General features: G+C 43.0%; 1 protein-coding gene across 3 annotated transcripts in view; it reads left to right on the plus strand.

The window, feature by feature from the left end:
* The window catches only part of MYO3A (myosin IIIA), a 312,814-nt gene that overhangs the window by 230,680 nt on the left and 63,152 nt on the right, over positions 1-18,982 (plus strand). For all 3 annotated transcript variants that reach the window (XM_077490990.1, XM_077490992.1, XM_077490991.1), the window contains 2 exons: positions 2,966-3,857; positions 6,008-6,152. In XM_077490990.1, the coding sequence (XP_077347116.1) occupies positions 2,966-3,857; positions 6,008-6,152 (1,037 nt within the window). The remainder of the gene's footprint in view (positions 1-2,965; positions 3,858-6,007; positions 6,153-18,982) is intronic.

Raw genomic sequence — 18,982 nt, forward strand, 5'->3', positions numbered from 1 at the left:
ATATATATATATATATATATATATATATATATATATATATATATATATATATATATATATATATATATATTTTTTAGCAAAAGACTCTGGAGAATAAAATGTTGCAATATTTTATGTCACACAAAATTTGCGCAGTGGTCTTTCAAACGCAATTTGTTTTTAAAAAAAATACACTTCACTGAATAAAAAAACAGTAAAATTTGCCCAAATTTTTTGAAGATTGTGAAAGATGATGTTATGCCGAGTAAATAGATACCTAACATGTTATGGTTTAAAATTACGCACACTCGTAGAATGGCGACAAACGAAATAGTCTCCATAGGCGACGCATTAATTTTTTTTTAACCGTTACCAGTTTAGAGTTACAGAGGAGATCTTTTGCTAGAATTATTGCTCTCCCTCTGACGATAGCGACGATACCTCACATGTGATTGGAACACTGTTTACATTTGCGGTTGTGACTTAGGTATGCGTTTTCTTTGGCGCGCGAGCACACAGGGACGGGGGGCGCTTTAAAATTTCAAATCTTTTTTTCTTATTTAATTTATTTATTTATTTTTACACTGTCCTTTAAAAAAAAAAATCGGATCACTTTTATTGCTGTCACAAAGAATGTAAGCATCCCTTGTGACAGTAATAGGCAGTAACAGGCACTATTTATGGTGGGATCTTAGGTCTAAAAGACAGTAAACCCCTCCACTGCACTTAAAACTATTAAAAATGCCAAAATTTGCATTTTTGAATACTTTGTATTTTCTAAAATCGGCACCGTTTGCAGCCGATTAAACCAGAGGTGATGTAGTGACGTCGCTTCTGGGTTACTACATCGGAAACCCAAACAAAGCCGGAATCAGAACCTCAGGCCAGCCGGCAGACATGCCGGCTGCTCGCTCGGGTCTCACGGTGGGACAGGTGACCCAGGTGGAGCGGCGGAAGGGAGGGGGCCTCATCAGTTGTTAGCACCAGAAAGCCGACCACCAGCTCTAAAAAATGGTACCGGGGGTAAAGCCTGCAACTGCAGGCATCACCCCGATACAGCCACTTCCTCAAAATGATGTACAGATACATCATTTCATGGTAAGTGGTTACAAAACTGTGTATAGTCCATCTTCACACAAAAATGTTCTTGTTAAAGGCATGTGATAATATCAAACTTACTCCAGAGTTGGTCAGACACGATAGCTGATTATTGTGTTCTTCACCTATAGCAGCCACCTTTCCCATAAAGCAAGTAGGCCTACCAGTACTTGGATGCCCCCAGGACTTATACACACTTCTATGGTGCCTGGCCACCATGCCAGGGCAGGCGCGAACTGATCAAAGCACACACGTATTTGCGGTTGGCAGACAGGCAGATTGATTCAATGACTGTCAAGCTACAAGGCAAGCAGAGTTCAGAGAATAGTGGTTATCTGACTCAAAGTCATACACAGGAAAATCCAATCTAGCAGAGCAGGGTTAACAAACCTGCAGCTTGATGTTTGTCATTTACACACAAGCATGAGACTGCAGACTTGGCAGGTTTGGTCTCCACCCAAAGTCTGGCTACAATCAATCACCTTGCAGGTGGACAGACAAGCAAGGAGAATGCCACAGCCAAAACCAGGATGCTGGAACCAGCAGTTATGATGGAGCCAGAGCGCACACGCTCCTGACACATGGCTACCTCAATAGTGCTTCATCTTACTAGGAAACGGAAATCAGTTCACTGTAATTAAACAAGTAAAACATTGTTTTTATATATGACTTAAAGTGATTGTAAACCCTCATCTTGTAAAACAACCCATTCAGTTTAAAATAATAATGAAAGACAAAACATTTGTGTATAGATATAAAAAATATATAAATACCTTTTTTTTATTCCCTTTTTTTATAAGCGATCACATTCCTTCTGCTGCATAAAAGCAGCACACTGAATTTCCCAGTGAATGGCTGTGCAGAGGGAGTGAGTCAGGGTAAGCCCTTGTACACGCGGTCGGAGATTCCGACGCAATGTGTCCTATCGGACCGTTTTGTCGGATATTCCGACTGTGTGTGGTCTGCATCGGACTGTTTCCGTTGGAATATCCGACGGACCAACTTTTCCAACTTGCCGGTAAAATTTTCCGACAAAATGCTCCGATCGGACATACTCCGATCATGTGTAGCCTACTCCGACGGACAAAGTGCCACGCATGCTCAGATCAAATTCCTAGACCAAAGCTATTGGCTACTAGCCTGAACATAGTCCCGTCGTAACGAAATAACGTCCTCACGTTATGTACAATCGGATTTTCCGACAACTTTGTCCGACCGTGTGTATGCAACAGTTTCAGACAAAATCCATCGGACCGTGTGTACAAGGGCTAAGACTGATCATTGGAGGAGGGCATACTGAGTTCTCAGCATAGCTAGAGAACTGACCATGGTGTGTTCTCCTGCTTAGTTTGGTCAGGTTTTAATAGGAAAGCAGAGGACGTGCAGGAACACCAAGGATTTCACACAAAGGAAGCAATACAAAGAGAACAGGATACTTTCTCATGCAAGCACATGGCACAGCAAGCACTTAACTGGAATATGAAATGTTGAGTTTACTTATTCTTTAGGGATGTTTATGGATCAGCATGCATAGCTGCAGGTCCTTGGGATTTTCAAAAAATTTAAAAAATGTCTTAATTATACATGCTTAACTTGGACAATTATTAGTTCTGAGTGATGTATTAGCTATATTGAGTCCTGTTTCATATTACCGAATCCTAACTACTGCGGGACTAACTAATGATTGTGTGCAAAACTTATCATACTGTATATTGTGCATATGTGCAATTACCTCATTAATTTGCTGCATGCTGTGACTTCCTCCTCCCTTACCTGGGAAAACTTAGTTCAGCAACTCTCTCCAAGCCTTTTCTTTTGTCATGATTGTTATATACAGTAAATTTATTCACGCCCATTGCCTATGCCTAATAATATACTGTTTTGGTAGGGAATCACTGAAGAGAAAGCAATTTACGGACACAAATGATATTCCAACAAATGATCATCCAGAAGAGAAAGTAGAGATAAGGGATCCTAAGGAAAAAAGTGAAGAGGATGCAGCTGTTGTCCTCCAGAGCCATTTTAGAGGCCACCAACAGAGGAAGCAAATAAAAGCTGAACGTCAACAAATTCAAGAACAGAACAAATTCAATTTGGAAACAGGCAATTCAGTTCTTCCTAAAGAAGAAACTATTGAGCAGGAAAGTAAACAAAATGATGTTGAGAAAAGTAAAGAGGAAGAAGATAAAGCTGCAATAGTCATCCAGAGCAACTACCGTGGCCATCGAGACAGAAAGAAATTTCAGGAAGACAGGCAGAAAAATGCCACCCAAAAAACAACCCAATCATTCAACAGTCAACCCCAGAACCATTCTGTAGATGTGAAAGTACAAAATTCTGATATTGAGAAAAGGAATGATGAAGAAGATAAAGCTGCCTTAGTCATCCAAAGTAACTACCGTGGCCACCGAGACAGAAAGAAATTTCAAGAAGAGAGACAGAAAAATACAGCCCAAAAAACAAGTCAATCATCCAACAGTCAACCCCAGAATCATTCTGTAGATGTGAAAGTCCAAAATAATTACCACGCAGAGGTTGGCCATAAAATATCTCAGAGCAATGGAAAGCCCAATGGAAACAGTAAAAAACATCTGGAAATCCAAGATGATAAAGCAAAGGCAGCAGTGGTAATACAAAGTAATTATCGAGGGTGCAAAGAGCGGGAGAGACTAAAGAAAGAAGGAAAACTACAAAATAAAAACACAGATCCCAAGGAAGGAAACAACAGGAAAAAGAATGCATTGAAGGATATTGAAGATCTTGCATTCTTCACAGAGCAGGTAGGAACTCGCCAAAGGTATCATGGAAATAGAGAAGGCACTAGAATTCTTCATGAAACCAAAACCTGCTTCCATGGGCTTGGACCGCCATAAGAGTATTCTATCATTAAGACACTCTAATGTCTTAAAGAGATTGCAAACCCTCGTGTTTTTTCACCTTAATGCATCCTATGGAAAATAGATCAATTTTAAGCTAACTTACTGCACATTCATGCCGTTATTTTTAGATAGGGCTTTTTTGCTTGTTCTTAAACCTGCCCTGATATCTCTCATGTTCTTTCTCTAGATTTCTATACATTGCATCTGACAAGGATGTGTTAATTTTACCCTTTCCTTTATTATCTCACTAGTATTCTCATACTGCACTCTGCTCTCCTGTCTCTCTTCCACTTTGTGTGTCTGCTCATCTTATTTTCCTAAATTACCGTATACTGCCATGAAAGAAATGGCTCTGAACAGTTCTGCCTCATAACTTTCAAATCATGTATTTCCAACAAAATGTTTGTTCTCGTGAGATTCTCTTATAATATGACAATATAAGTTTCAAGCTCAGTGCCACTTTTTGGACTATTTTACATATAATAGCGAGTGCTTTAAAGTACAGCTAAAGACTCCAGTATGACAGTCTAAACAAGTCCAAAACCCAGTTACTGTGTTGTTCACAAGCCTTACATAGTAAACCAAAAACTTGCTTTTCCTTCCCTGACTGAGCCAACTCCTCCTTCATTTGTGTCTCACATGCTCACCCTCTCAGACACTGCAGCTCATAGGCGGAGCATTACAGAAACTGAAGTACTTCTGCCAATCCATATAGGAGTGGAACTATATGTGACCAGGTGACAGGGTACAGGCTTGTAAATCAGCAGTGACTGGCAAAAACTATTTTTCATACCGTTTTTTTGCAAGCAAACATAGCCTACATGAGGGTGACAACTCTGGTATGAATGCAGGAACGGTGCCGTACCATTCCTACACCATTACAGGAAACTGTGGACTTCAATGACAGGGTTGGCGGATATTTGTGGGACTTTGCAGGGTGACTAAGGGAAAACCCTTAGTGCAAACGCACTTATAATTGCTGCAACTTTTTTTCTTTTTGTATCTATTGTTAATAGTCCATGTTCATTGAGCCTAATTGTGTTGGGTGTCATAGATAAATTCGATGTGCAATAATGATTGCATGTCCAGCTTATCACCCTCATTTTTCAGTACACACAAACCAATGTAATTGGCAGCTAATGCCTTTACATGTCATGATAACATCTCATTCACATATCATGTAGCAGAAATGCGGATTCCCACTCGCGTGTTTAAATGCACAATTCACATGCATTTCTGTATGTCGCACATAGGGCAGCCTATTCACTTGAATCCTTTTGTCGCATGACAATCAGAGCAAAATTGCACTGCATTTGGGGTGCTATTCAAGATAAAGGGCATCCAAAAGTGAGTTGCGCATTTTGTCACAGTTTGAAAACGTGGGCCGAATTGTGCTGATTCTGCTTGCTATTCCTAATCATCCAAATGTGAATGGAGCCTAAGGGTATGTTAGAATCCCCGGCAATTTGGAATTTCCGGCAGAATTGCAGTGGTTCCAAATCGCACGTGATGTGCATTTTGGTGCCATTATTCTTAATGGCATCCCAAATGCTGTGCTATTCTGCCTCAATTGCTGCAAAACTCCCATTTAAAATCATGCTAAGCTTTTTGTCCAAAAAGAAATAGGTGTTGGCACCCAAACACGCATAGGGCAGCCCATTGAAGCGAATGGACTGCTCTATGAGCAACAGGCAGAAAAACATATAAATCGCTCTTTCTGAATTGCAAGCCAGAACACTCATTCCTGCAACATGATATGTGAATGGGGTCCTACAGGCCCTTTTGTAACTGGACATCCTTTATACATCCTACATACTGGTGTTCTGTGCTAGCCTATGTACCTTTCCTATTCTCACCCCATTTACTCTGATGGTCATAGCACAACCCACCTTCATAAAATCCAATGTTATGTTGGTAGTCAGTGTAAATGGCCCAGACGCTTTGGTGGCAAATGTAAAATAACCTGTTACATTGGCAGTGGATGTAATTGCAATGATCACATTACATTGGTGCTCTATCAACATCTGTCTCTATATTTCCATTTTTTCTAGATCTCCAAGTTATCTGAGAACTATTTAAAGTTACAACAAAAGCTGAATGATATTATTCTGACCACTGAGCTGAACCCTGAAAGTACTGCTAATGTTTTGAGAGCAAAGACCACGAGGGAAAATGTTCTCCATCAAAATGGAAATGGTAAGATTTTGCCGACTATTTCATTTTTTCAGAAAACATGGGTAGCAAAATTTGAGATGATGACGATAGTTGAATTTCAAATGAAACTCTTGGCACAGATTTCTATAAATACACTATATACAATACTGTGCAAACGTTTTAGGTAGCTGTGGAAAAATGCTGTAAATTAAGAAAGCTTTCAGAAATAGAAGTCTCAGGGTAGCATGAACAGATGTGTGTGAAGAGCTCCTGCCATCCTGATACACATCCTTGACTTTCTTCCTCCAGCAGTCCTGCCTTGTTCCTTCCACAGGCCTCAGGGCTTCCCAGGCTGTCATTGCAGTGCCCTTTCAATATCTCCAGCTGCCTTAGGGACTAATCGCGGTTCCGGCCTAGCTCCACATGGCTAAGGCCCCAGCTCTTACTCCTGGCCTCCCTGACAGCAGTCCAGGCCATATATTGTAACCCCATCTACACATGTGGATTCCACCTTACTCCAGAAACTACAGGCCTCACTCCACCTTACTCAAGAAACTACAGGCCTTATTGGTAGATATGGAAGATAGTTCCCCTGCTGGCACCTCCATGCCTTCTTCACCCCTGTCCCCCACAGATGACACAAACATGATCTTAGCAGCGATCAAAAGCAGTAGGACATCTCTATTGATGTGGATCGACCATCTGGCGGAAGAATTTAATCTTATTTGTAATGAGTTGGATAATATGCAGGGCACCTCTCAGAATCCAAAACCCAGATCTCAGATAGGTGGAGGATCGAACAGGACAACATACTGACCAGCTCACTGACCTACAAAACACAATAAAATCTCTGGTGGCGAAATCTGATGATGCGAAAAATTGTATGAGACGTAACAATGTCAGGTTGCTGGGCCTACCAGAGGGCTCGAAGGGAGATCCCCCAGCGGACTTTGCAGAAGCCTTCTTAAGGACTTACTGGGACTGGCGGATGTACCCCTACATATGTGGCAGAACACGCTCATCAGGTTCCAATGGGTCAACCCAACCCAGGTACCCCTCCGCGTCCCTTCCTGGTACACTTCCTAAACTACCATGATTGGTATTGTATGCTCTCAAAAGCCAGGAAGCACTTGAATCTGCAATATGGTAATGCACATATCATGCTGTTCCCTGATTTCTCTCCGGAACGTCAAAAGAGACGTAAAACCTTCACTGCAGACTGCAAGACCGCAACATTAAATATGGAATGCTCTACCCTAGTCGCCTGCGAGTTCAACGTAAGAATGATGTATCTTTCTGCTGAATTAAGTTTTCTCGGCCAACCACTGCGTCTATTGTCCTCAACGTTACCTGTTTCGTTGTGCTTCTTTAAAAGATCTTGAAACCCAAGTCTTCTTTGAATTCTTTGCTTGAGAGAGACCTTGCTGTTGCAGTATATCTACTTTGTGTCTTGTTGCTTTGCTTTGTCTTGTCATGGTGTATGACCTGTGGCATCAAACTGTCTTCCACAACCTTACCTTGGTAGCAGAGTTTGGCTGCTCCTCATCCAGTTTTAAGCCTCCGACACAGTTGTTTCTGTTTCAGTTAATGACTGTGCTTCAACCTACACCTGACTCTTTTCCTACAAAATTCTTGATTTTGTGCAAGTGAACAAAGTCTGCAAGTGAGAGAATCGATCCAGGTTTGTAGCCAAAGGGTAGTCACAGCATATATTGATTTGATTCAGCTTTTTCATCTGTTTACTCACCTTGCATTTTTTAAATTGATAAAATAAACAATTAAAAAATATATTTTTGAAAGCGCTCTTACTTTACAGAAATTCTTCACACCTGCCTAAAACTCTTAGTGCTTTAATAGCATAACTTTGTAAAAGTGGTACTATTAAATAGATTTTTGGAATCTGGAGCAGGTCATTTGAAAGGGTCATAGCTTCCGAAAAGTGTCATTAGGGATTTATTGAATTCCCTGATTAAGCACTAAATCTCTAATGATACATATTGCAATTTTGTCTGTGCATTCATTTCAGGTGAGCATGTTTTTTGGATCACTGACATTTATTTTACAGCTGATACTCTTATGCCCCATACACACGATCGGACTTTGATCAGACTTTCCGACAACAAAATCCATGGATTTTTTCCGATGGATGTTGGCTCAAACTTGTCTTGCATACACACGGTCACACAAAGTTGGTTGTAAATTGCGAACGTCAAGAACGTGGTGACGTACAACACGCACGACGAGCCGAGAAAAATGAAGTTCAATAGCCAGTGTGGCTCTTCTGCTTGATTCCGAGCATGCATGGAACTTTGTGCATCGAAATTGTGAACACAAGATTGGAATTTCCAACAACGGATTTTGTTGTTGGAAAATTTGAGATTCAGATCTCAAATTTTGTGTGATGGAAATTCCGATGGAAAATGTCCAATGGAGCCCACACAGGGTCGGTATTTCCGACAAAAAGCTCCCATTGAACATTTTCCGTCAGAAAATCCGACCGCGTGTACAGGGCATTAGAGGCACCTTTCTTTATATGTATCTGTATACAGCCACATTGGAACCATAAAGATTGGATGAAGGCAGTCTTGGAGGTTGCTACATATTTACCCAGGGCTGCTCTTTGTTGTTAAGGACAATTGCAACTCCAAATATTGGGTATTTTTAGATTTTGTATTAATAACACTTTGGGAATCCCTATGTATGTGTCTACTATATAGTTGTAGTATTACATTTTTAGTCCGTACTACAACGATAACAAGGTTGGTTACAAATGAAAAGCTGTCCGCCTGAATGCGACATCCTCGCCAACTGAGATTATTGTAAGTTTCTGCTTCTTATGGTCATCCAATGATTACAATATGCAAAGCAGAGCTTGGAAGCCACAATAGAAATGCATTCTGTTAAGGGGTACTTGGATTTGCTGCCTGTGTACAGTTGTCATGCTGTGTTTTTTCCACATAATTAAATGCAAAATACCTTGTACTGGTTTGAATATAGCACCTGCTCAGTTTCTGAAAACAAATTAACATTTTCAGAAAGCTTTTGCACAGTCAGTGTCCCAGCCTTCTCCCTGTGCCGTGTTACTGTGTCAAGACGATATCTAAAGGTATTTACAGGTTCATTTAGTTCCTTTGCTTCTTTTCTGTCAGATTCCATTATTGGAAATGTTTTGAGGCAGAAATCTCTGTATCCTGACAACTTTTCAGCTGATGAAATCCAGCAATTTTTTATTTATTTTTTGTCATTTGTATTTCAAGCTTGTACAGAAAGCAAATTACGTCTTTTTTTTTTCTTTTTCTTGTAAAACAGAACATGGCGTGTTTACTGATCCATACTGAAATGAAAATGTTGTTTTTTTCTGTACTGCTGGAAGAGGGAGATAATTTAATGGAAAGCAATAATTGAATTAATGATGGTTTTATTATTGTCACACTGGTTGACATATAGAAGACAACATATATGGAGGGCTTCTTGCAGAGACCTGTCACTAGCATTCTCCCAGCAGCTCCTCCTTTCTCTGCAGAGATTTGCTTGCATATACAGTATGTCCCAGTAACCATTGCTTTTAAAGTCTGATCACAAGTTGTTGGGAGCTGTACTGGAAGTCTTTTCTAGGGGTCAGGGCCGTCTTTAGCGCAGGGCAAATGGGGCACCTGCCCTGAGCCCAATCTTTGTTGGGGGGCGCTACCAGCGAATTGGGCCCCGGTGATGGCTTTGCAGAGCGCACAGAGGGCACGGGAGGCTGTATTCCCGAGCTAGCCAGCAGTGGGGGTGCAGGGCCGGGAGCTCCAATAATGCTCTGACCCCACCCCATGCAGCCTGTATGCTCAGAACAGAGCGGCTGTATTGAGAGCAGTGATCAGAGTGGGAGCGTCAGTGGAGCTGCCGGCTCTGCCCCCTCTATACTGGCTGGGGAATACAGCGATCCAGGGGCGGGGCCGGGACCTACACTGATGATCTAACCCCGCCCCATGCAGCCTGTATGCTCAGGGTGGAGCAGTTGAAATGAGAGCAGAGATTGGAAGCCGCACCCCCGGACCTCTGAATGTATGTAGTGAGCTTGGCTGGCCAGGTATGTCCTTACACCCATAAAAAGCCTGACTGCTGAAACCATCCCTGAGCTGTGTTATTTAATCTCCCTGACGGTATGATTATTTCAGATTTTAGGTGCTGAAAGCGGTACAATTATTTTGCATGAAAATTTGGCGTTTTATATTGTAGGCCTGTAATTCTTAGGAATAACTCACTTAAATCTGTCCAAACCAGAGTCTAGCAGACATCCCGGGTATGACAAAGTTTGAAAAATGAAATCATAAATTATAATATAATAAATAACTATAAATAATTATACCAAATAATAATATAACAATAATAAAAATTATTCAATAATGTAATCAAATCAAAAACACTGAAATTTGCTCAGTTGTAGAATTGTCACTGTCATTACTTTTCAGTATTTGATGACGGATCTCCCCACAAATTGCTATCGCTCAATTCTGCGAGTGATTCTAATTTATTATCACTGTTTTCTAGCTGGTCTAAAACCATTTTTGATGTAAAGGGACAGTTTTGGTTGCTATGGACAATCTCCAGTTTCCAGGCATAAAGAACAGTTTTTATATTATAAAACTGCATGCAGGACACTGGACAGAACACTAGGGACAAAGGGGATGTGAAATAATTACATACAGCAATGTAATCTGTAAGATTAAATTATACTGTATGTATACTGTGTGTTTCACTTTTTGAATTTGGCGCCGTTCTCCGTCCCCGTGCATCGCAACGCTCGCAGGGAACAGAGCTTGGCTCCGTGATAGATCGAGTAGAGCACGGCTCGCTTGTACAGCGGGGGGACATCACTGGATCCAGGGGAGAAGGTAAGTAACCTCTCCCTGACCGTGAGGGTAGACTATTGACGACTCCTGCTGACATAGGGGCGAGATTCCTTGATTTCTACCAGGCCTTGTACTCCTCTAGGGCAACCTATGATGACTCTCAATTGTCCCAGTATTTGGACTAGATCACGCTCCCCATCTTCAAACCTGAAAGGTGTGCTGAGCTGGAAAAGGATATCGCCCTGGAGGAGGTACAAGAGGCTTTGGGGTCTATGCAATCAGGGAAGGCCCCGGGGCCAGATGGTATACCCATCGAATTTTACTCTGTTTATCAGGAATACTTAGCCCCTATACTTACGCTGCTTCTAAAAAAGTTATTGGAATTGGATTCCCTACCGGAATCACTATCTGATGCGATTGTGATATTGGTGCCCAGACCTGGTAAGGACCCAGAGGAGTGTGCCTCCTACCGGCCCATTTCTCTGATCAACACAGATGCCAAATTGCTGGCGAAAATTCTTGCTCTTAGACTCCGTAGAGTAATAGACGATCTGGTACATGTGGATCAGACCTGTTTTATGCTGGGTAAGGGCACCGATGTCAATATCCATCGGCTATTCCTGAACCTGACTGCTGACCATGCTAACGGGGGGACAAGATTCATAGCCTCTCTGGATGCAGAGAAGGCTTTCGACTCTGTGGAGTGGAGGTATCTATGGGTGGTACTCCAAAAGTTTGATCGTATTGTGGGACTCCAGGTGGGCCCTCTGGAGGAGAAAATTTCCCTATATGCAGACAACACCCTGCTATATCTACAGGATGTGGAGTCTTTACTTCAGGCTGCCCTGGAGATTTTTGATGAGTTTGGCAGTTTCTCAGGGATCTGCATTAATTGGTCCAAATCCACACTCTTTCCCTTGGATGCACGGGCTAAGGCCTTGCAATTAAATCTTTGCCCCATAGTTGCACAAATGAAGGACCATTGCTCCAAATGGACCAACCTCCCCCCCAATTTATTAGGGCGCATCATCATCATAAAAATGATCTATTTGCCCAAGTTCACTTATGTCTTTCCGGAACTGTCCTGTGAGGTTGACACAGGCCTTGTTTAGGGAACTAGATGGCTGTATTGGCACCTTTCTGTGGAGGGCTCTGCCCCTCGGATGGCCAGAACTACTCTCCAACTACCAGTCGGCTGCGGTGGCTTGGCTCGGCCTAATATGCTGATATATTATTGGGCAGCCATGCTGGTCATGGTCAGGTGGTAGCTCGAGCGGTCCAGGGGGAATGCGGATGTCTGTTTGGAGGCAGCGATAGTGGGTTCCCTTATGGAAATGAGTAATTTGATAAACCGTGGAGCCTCATTTCGCCCTTCCCTGCCGAGTCCCACCAAGGTTAATGTATGGATCTGGGAGATGGCTAGAAGGCGTTTCCTGGTCCCCAACCGGCGGTCCCCTCAGGCCGCGTACACACGCGCGGACTGTTCGCCCAACTTGTCCGCTGAACAGTGTTTGGGCGGACAGTCCGCTCGTGTGTGGGCTTTCAGCGGACAGTTTCAGCGGACAGTTTGACGAACAAGGTTTTTCGGAAATTCCGTAAAACTGTCCGCTGAAACCTTGTTTCATCCAACAGTCCGCCCGTGTGTAGGCTTGTTCGTCAAACTAAGTTCCGCGCATGCTCAGAAAGGATTTACACGCCGAAAGTTATAATGCAGTGTATAGGACGTCGTATTTTTCGTCCCGTCGTACGTGCCGTTCACGTCATTGCGCACGGTTTCAGCAAACTGTTCGTTCGTCGTGTGTGGCCATGTCCGTCCATGCTAATTTTGAGCGGACTGTTTGCCGAAACTGTTGGACGGACAAAGTTGGGCGAACAGTCCGCGCGTGTGTACGCGGCCTCACTGCCCATTATGGGGGAATCCCTTCCTCCCCCACTTTAGGACTATCCACGACCCGCACCTGTGGGCCAGATATGGTATTAAGCTCTCGAGGGATATTGTCTCCAATGGGACCCTTATTCAGTTCCGGGAGCTTGCGGACAGGTATGGTATGCCGGCGGGCATGCTCTTCGGGTACTATCAGCTGCGGCATGCCTTCCAGGCGCAGTTTCCGGAGCCGCCTGTCCTCAGAACTGATGTGCTTGAGGAGCTGCTGGCCCAGGAGTCCCTGGATAAGCCCCTCTCTGCTCTGTACATGGTACTGCTCAGTAAGGAGTCACCAAGGATGGATGTACTGTGGGCTCAGTGGAAGGTGGACATCCCAACTCTGGATAGGGAGATGTGGGAGGGATGCTTCGACAGGGGATCCAGATTAGTGATCTCCTCTAGGGATAGATTAATACAGACCAAATGAGTACACTTCACGCCTCAGAGACTGCACAGAATCTACCCGGAGAGATCCCCAAATTGCCCGAGATGTCAGTCCCCTGAGGATTCATATATTCATATGTTTTGGGAGTGTCTGAGATTCTCTCTCGTTACTGGTCAGCTGTTATGGAATGTATTAACGAGCGTCTTCAGCTGAACAATCCCTTGATGGCAGAGCTGGCTCTGTTAGCCATACAAGATGATGAACAGAGACCCCGATACACCAAATTGCTGATTTCGCTGTTGCTTTTTTATGCAAAAAAAGAAGATACTTCTTAGATGGACCTCCCCCTTGTCAGTTGATTACAACTCAGTTGATTACATTTTGCAGATGTATATACTGACGTATATCAGTAGGGGATGTCCCAAAAAATTTCCGAAAGTGTGGCAGCCATGGACTGACCCTATGTGAACACCCGTTTAGAGGGCTCCTGCACCCCCCCCCCCCCCGCTCTGGAAAAAGGTGGTGGAAAGGGATGTGTCCTGTTCTCCTCTCCCGTGCCCCCCCCCTTCCTCTTTCCCTTCCAGTACCTTGATTAATAAAACGACCTTGCTGGCGTTCTGGTTTTGCCATCACTCCCCCCCCCCCCCTTTTGGCACAGCACTTAACTTTACCAGAGCACAGTTGCTGTATCTCTATGAGTATACATGTTTATGATTCCTCCATTATAATTCTTGTACTGTACAGTGTTTGTGTTTTCTCAGATTATCTTTCGTTTCATTTCCAATAAAGACCAATTTTTCTTGTTAAAAGTAACCTCTCCCTGCATTCAGCGATGCGGTCCCCAGTCTGTCTCTGGGTTACCGCTTTTGGTATAAAATCTCCACCCCGAGCCAGACCTGGGAATACCGCCAGGGGGGTTAACTGTAAAGCTGTGCATTGTTGAAAGTTCTCTGACCATCTCCTGTATAATGTCTGCAGTCTCTGATGGTCCCCTGTAGCATGTCCTTAGTCTCAGATTGTCTCCTGTAGCATCTCCTTAGTCTCTGATTGTCTCCTGTAGCATGTCCGCAATCGCTGATTGTCTCCTGTAGCACCACAGTTGTCTCTGATTGTCCCCTGTAGCATATACACAGTCTTTGAATGTCTCCTGTAGCATGTCTTTAGTCTTTTACTGTCTCCTGTAGTATGTCCTTAGTCCCTGATTGTCTCCTGTAACATGTCTGCAGTTGTCTCTGATTGTCCCCTGTAGCATGTATGCAGTCTCTGATTGTCTCCTGTAGCATGTCCGCAGTCTCAGATTGTCTCCTGTAACATGTCCGCAGTCTTTGATTATCTCCTATTGCATGTCTGCAGTCCCTGATTGTGTCCTGTAGCATGTCCGCAGTCTCTGATTGTCTCCTGTATTATGTCCACAGTCTCTGATTGTTTCCTGTAGCATGCCCGCAGTCTCTGATTGTCTCCTGTAGCATGTCCGCAATCGCTGATTGTCTCCTGTAGCACCACAGTCATCTCTGATTGTCCCCTGTAGCATGTACGCAGTCTTTGAGTGTCTCCTGTAGCATGTCCTTAGTCTCTGACTGTCTCCTGTAGCATGTCCTTAGTCTTTGATTGTCTCCTGTAACATGTCTGCAGTCGTCTCTGATTGTCCCCTCTAGCATGTCCGCGGTCTCTGATTGTTACCTGTAGCATGTCTGCAGTCTCTGATTGTCTCCTGTAGCATGTCTGCAGTCTCTAATTGTCTCCTGTAGCATGTCCACAGTCTCAGATTGTCTCCTGTAACATGTCTACAGTCTCAGATTTGTCTCCTGCAGTATGTCCGCACTCTCTGACCCTCTCCTGCAGTATGTTTGCAGTCTCGGATGCTCTCCTGCAGTATGTTTGCAGTCTCTGACACTCTCCTGTACTATGTCTGCACTCTCTGACCCTCTCCTGTAATATGTGTATTCATGTGTCACTTCACTTGCTCAATTATTTGGGATCGCTCCACTGCTCAGTGAGTGGTAATGATGTGCATTAACCTGTAGCAACCAATCAGTGAACAGTAGTGATCTGCTGTAATCTCTAGCAACCAATCAGTAAGTGGTAATGATGTGCTGTAACCCCTAGCAACCAATCAGGGAGTGCGAATAATGTGCAGTAACCTCTAGCAACCGATCTGCAAGCAGAGATTATGTGTTTTAACCTCTAGCAACCAGTCAGTGAGCGGTAAGGATAGGCTGTAACCTTTGGCAACCAATTGCAATAGCTGTGTGATGTGCTGCAGTAAACTGATTTGAAGTCTACCTTTTATTTTTTATCAGAATGGAGGGGGTGGGGGGGCCCAAGAAAATGTTTGCCCAGGGCCCAAATCAATATTAAAGATGGCCCTGCTAGGGGTACTTTGGTTTGTGTATGGTGGTGTAGTGCACCCCTTGTAGGAGACGGTGTGAATAGGAACCCCTCACCCTGCACGGCCAGGTACACCAAAAAAAAAAAAATATATATATATATATATATATATATTTCTTTTTTTAAGTTTTATCTATATGTGGGGATGTGATGATCATACTCTGGTAAGCACCCCATGAACAGAGGTTACAAAAGAAAATGTGCACATGCCAAGAACTGAAAAGAGAATTTGGAGGACTCAGGGGAAGCAGCTGAATCAGCATCAGAAGTTAGACAAGAAGACATGGGGAGACAGCAGAATAAACAGCAGGTTGACAGGAGGATATGGAGCGATGGAAGAAAAAGGAATAGCAGGTAGACCAGAGGATATGGGGAGACCCCCGAATAACAACAGGAGGTGGACAGAAGGACATGAGGAACACCAGAACAAGCAACATCAGGTAGAGAGGAGGGCAAAGGGAGATAGTAGAACAAACAGCAGGTAGAGAGGAGGACATGGGGAGATAGCAGAACAAGCAACAGCAGGTGGACAGGAGGAGGTGGTAGGAGTCCCAAAAGGAAAATGAGCTGGTGGATACTGTATGACTAATGAGTCCCACCTGTTGATTCAATGACTGACTATTCTTTTATTGACCAACCACTCCCCATATGGACATTCACAAATGCCTGGCTAGATGAATCCACAGTATAACAGTCAGTAATAAGATAACCTACAGGCAGATCAGACAATCATAAATCACAAAGAAGCAGAGATATTACATTACCATGGAAACTACTGTTATCTTTTTCAGTAGATGTGATACCAGGGAGGGAGACACAACTGTGCCTGAATACAGAAACCCCTGAAATGTGAGGTACAACAGTAATACTAACAAAGAAATTGACATACTGTTTGTATATATTTTTCCTGCTACACAGAGACCCTAAGGGTACTGAAAAGTTTAATGAGGACAGGTGATCAGGATGGAGCAGATTCACCCTGCTGCTGATCATTTTCCAGTGAAAGGTAGATTAAACCGAGCCAAGAAACTGCAGTATGTAAAGATACCCCCCCCCCCAAACTAGGGGGGTACCCCTCAGGGCGATCAACAGCCTCCTCAATACTGTACCTCCATCTTCCACCCGATTGCCCTGCTGGCATGGCCTACGTCTTCTTATGCGGTAATCTCTGCCATATTCATGGCAGCCCCTACTTGCCACCACCCTCTAGTTCTTTTTTTTTCAATGAAATTATTTTTATTAAATTTTTCCATTATACAACAAAACTGCATATATACAATCGACAACAATCAACCCCACGAAACAAAAAAAAAAAAGGAAAAACCACCAAAACAAAATTAATATTTGCGCCTACCAGTTTATACTTTAAATATTGTCATAGACCCTTGATCATGTTGATTTTAATTTCCTTCTTCATAAGAATAACAGCAATATGGAGTTAACCAGTATTTTCTATTTAATTATTGCATATTAATGCCATATATATATATATATATATATATATATATATAGTACATATGCAGTTATCCCCCTCCAAAGATTTATATCAGTATTGACTTTCCTCTACATCATTAATATGCTCAACTGACTGTTAAGACAGGTTGGAGATCTGGCCACCAAGAAAGACCAGATTTTCACAAATGTTTTAGGGCTCCTCTTATGTTTATCATAATTCCTCATGCCTTAAATTAAAATGAATCGCTTTGAACCATTGATCTATTGTTGGCGGATAATTTGATTTCCATTTTTGTAATATAAGTTTATGGGCTATATACATAGATCTCAACCACATCACCTGCATTTTAATGGGGGGAGTGCCTTCCGAGACAATCCCTAGCAATGCTATTTGTGGATCAGGGTGAATCTGTGTAAAACATACAGTATTTAACCGATTGCCGACCGCCGCATTAACATTTACGTCGGCAGAATGGCACAGACAGGCAAATGGGCGTACAGGTACGTCCCTTTAATTTTGCCGCCTTGTGGTCACGCGCGACCCTGGCGCGAGCTCCGTGAGTGTGATTATGGGTCCATGTCCACGGGGATACCCGCAATCCTCTCACGGAGAGGAAGAACGGGAAAATGCTGATATAAACAAGCATTTCCCCGTTCTGCCTAGTGACACTGACACTGATCACAGCTCCCTGTGATCGGGAGTGTGTCGTGTCATCAGTGTATTGTCACATGTAGCCCATCCACCAATCACTCCCTAGGACACACTTAACCCCTGCAGTGCCCCCTAGTGGTTAACCCCTTCACTACCAATCATATTTACACAGTAATTAGTGTATTTGTATCGCACTGATCGCTGTATAAATGTGAATGGTCCCAAAATAGCACCAAAAGTGTCCGATGTGTCCGCCATAATGTCGCAGTCACAATAAAAATTGCAGATCGCCGCCATTACTAACAAAAAAATAATTAATAAAAATGTCATAAAACTATCCCCTATTTTGTAGACGCTATAACTTTTGCGCAAACCAATCAATAAACGCTTATTGAAAAAAAAATTTGTACCAAAAATATGTAGAAGAATACGTATCGGCCTAAACTAAGGAAAAAAAAAATGTATATATTTTTTGGGGATATTTATTATAGCAAAAAGTAAAAAATATTGCGTTACTTTTAAATTGTCACATTTTTTTTTTTATAGCGCAAAAAATAAAAACTGCAGGGGTGATCAAATACCACCAAAAGAAAGCTCTATTTGTGGGGAAAAAGGGCATCAATTTTGTTTGGAAGCCACATCGCACGCCCATGCAATTGTCAGTTAAAGCGGCGCAGTGCCGAATCGCAAAAAAAGCTCTGGTCTTTGGGCAGCCAAATGGTTCCGGGGCCGAAGTGGTTAAAGTACCAAATACACACTCCCAATAGCGATGCAGTTTGGGGCATTGCCACACCATATGTATAAGTGTACTTATATCAATGGTGCACCTTGGACAATTTGATGTAATTTTAAGGGAATGTAGTGGGATCTTTGAATAATAAATAACTGGGAAAAACACTGTGAGGAGGGATAGAGATACCTTAAATACATTCTTCAAAGCTTGCTCCCATTCTTTATCACTAAGGCCGCGTACACACGGGCGGACTGTCTGACGGACTTGGTCCGCTGAAACGTGTTTCAGCGGACAGTCCGCTCGTGTGTGGGCTTCAGCAGACTTTTTCAGCGGACAGTCTGGCGGACTAAGTCTTTCGGAATTTCCGTAATATTGTCCGTCCAAACTTGGCTTCAGCGGACAGTCTGCTCGTGAGTAGGCTAGTTCGACGGACTAAGTATGGCGCATGCTCAGAAAGGATTTACACGCCCGAAGGTTGCATTGCAGTGTATTGGACGTCG

This window comes from Lithobates pipiens, unplaced genomic scaffold, assembly GCF_037356315.1.
Source record: "Lithobates pipiens isolate NorthernLeopardFrog02 unplaced genomic scaffold, aLitPip1_a1.2 Scaffold_19, whole genome shotgun sequence".
NCBI lineage: Eukaryota > Metazoa > Chordata > Amphibia > Anura > Ranidae > Lithobates > Lithobates pipiens.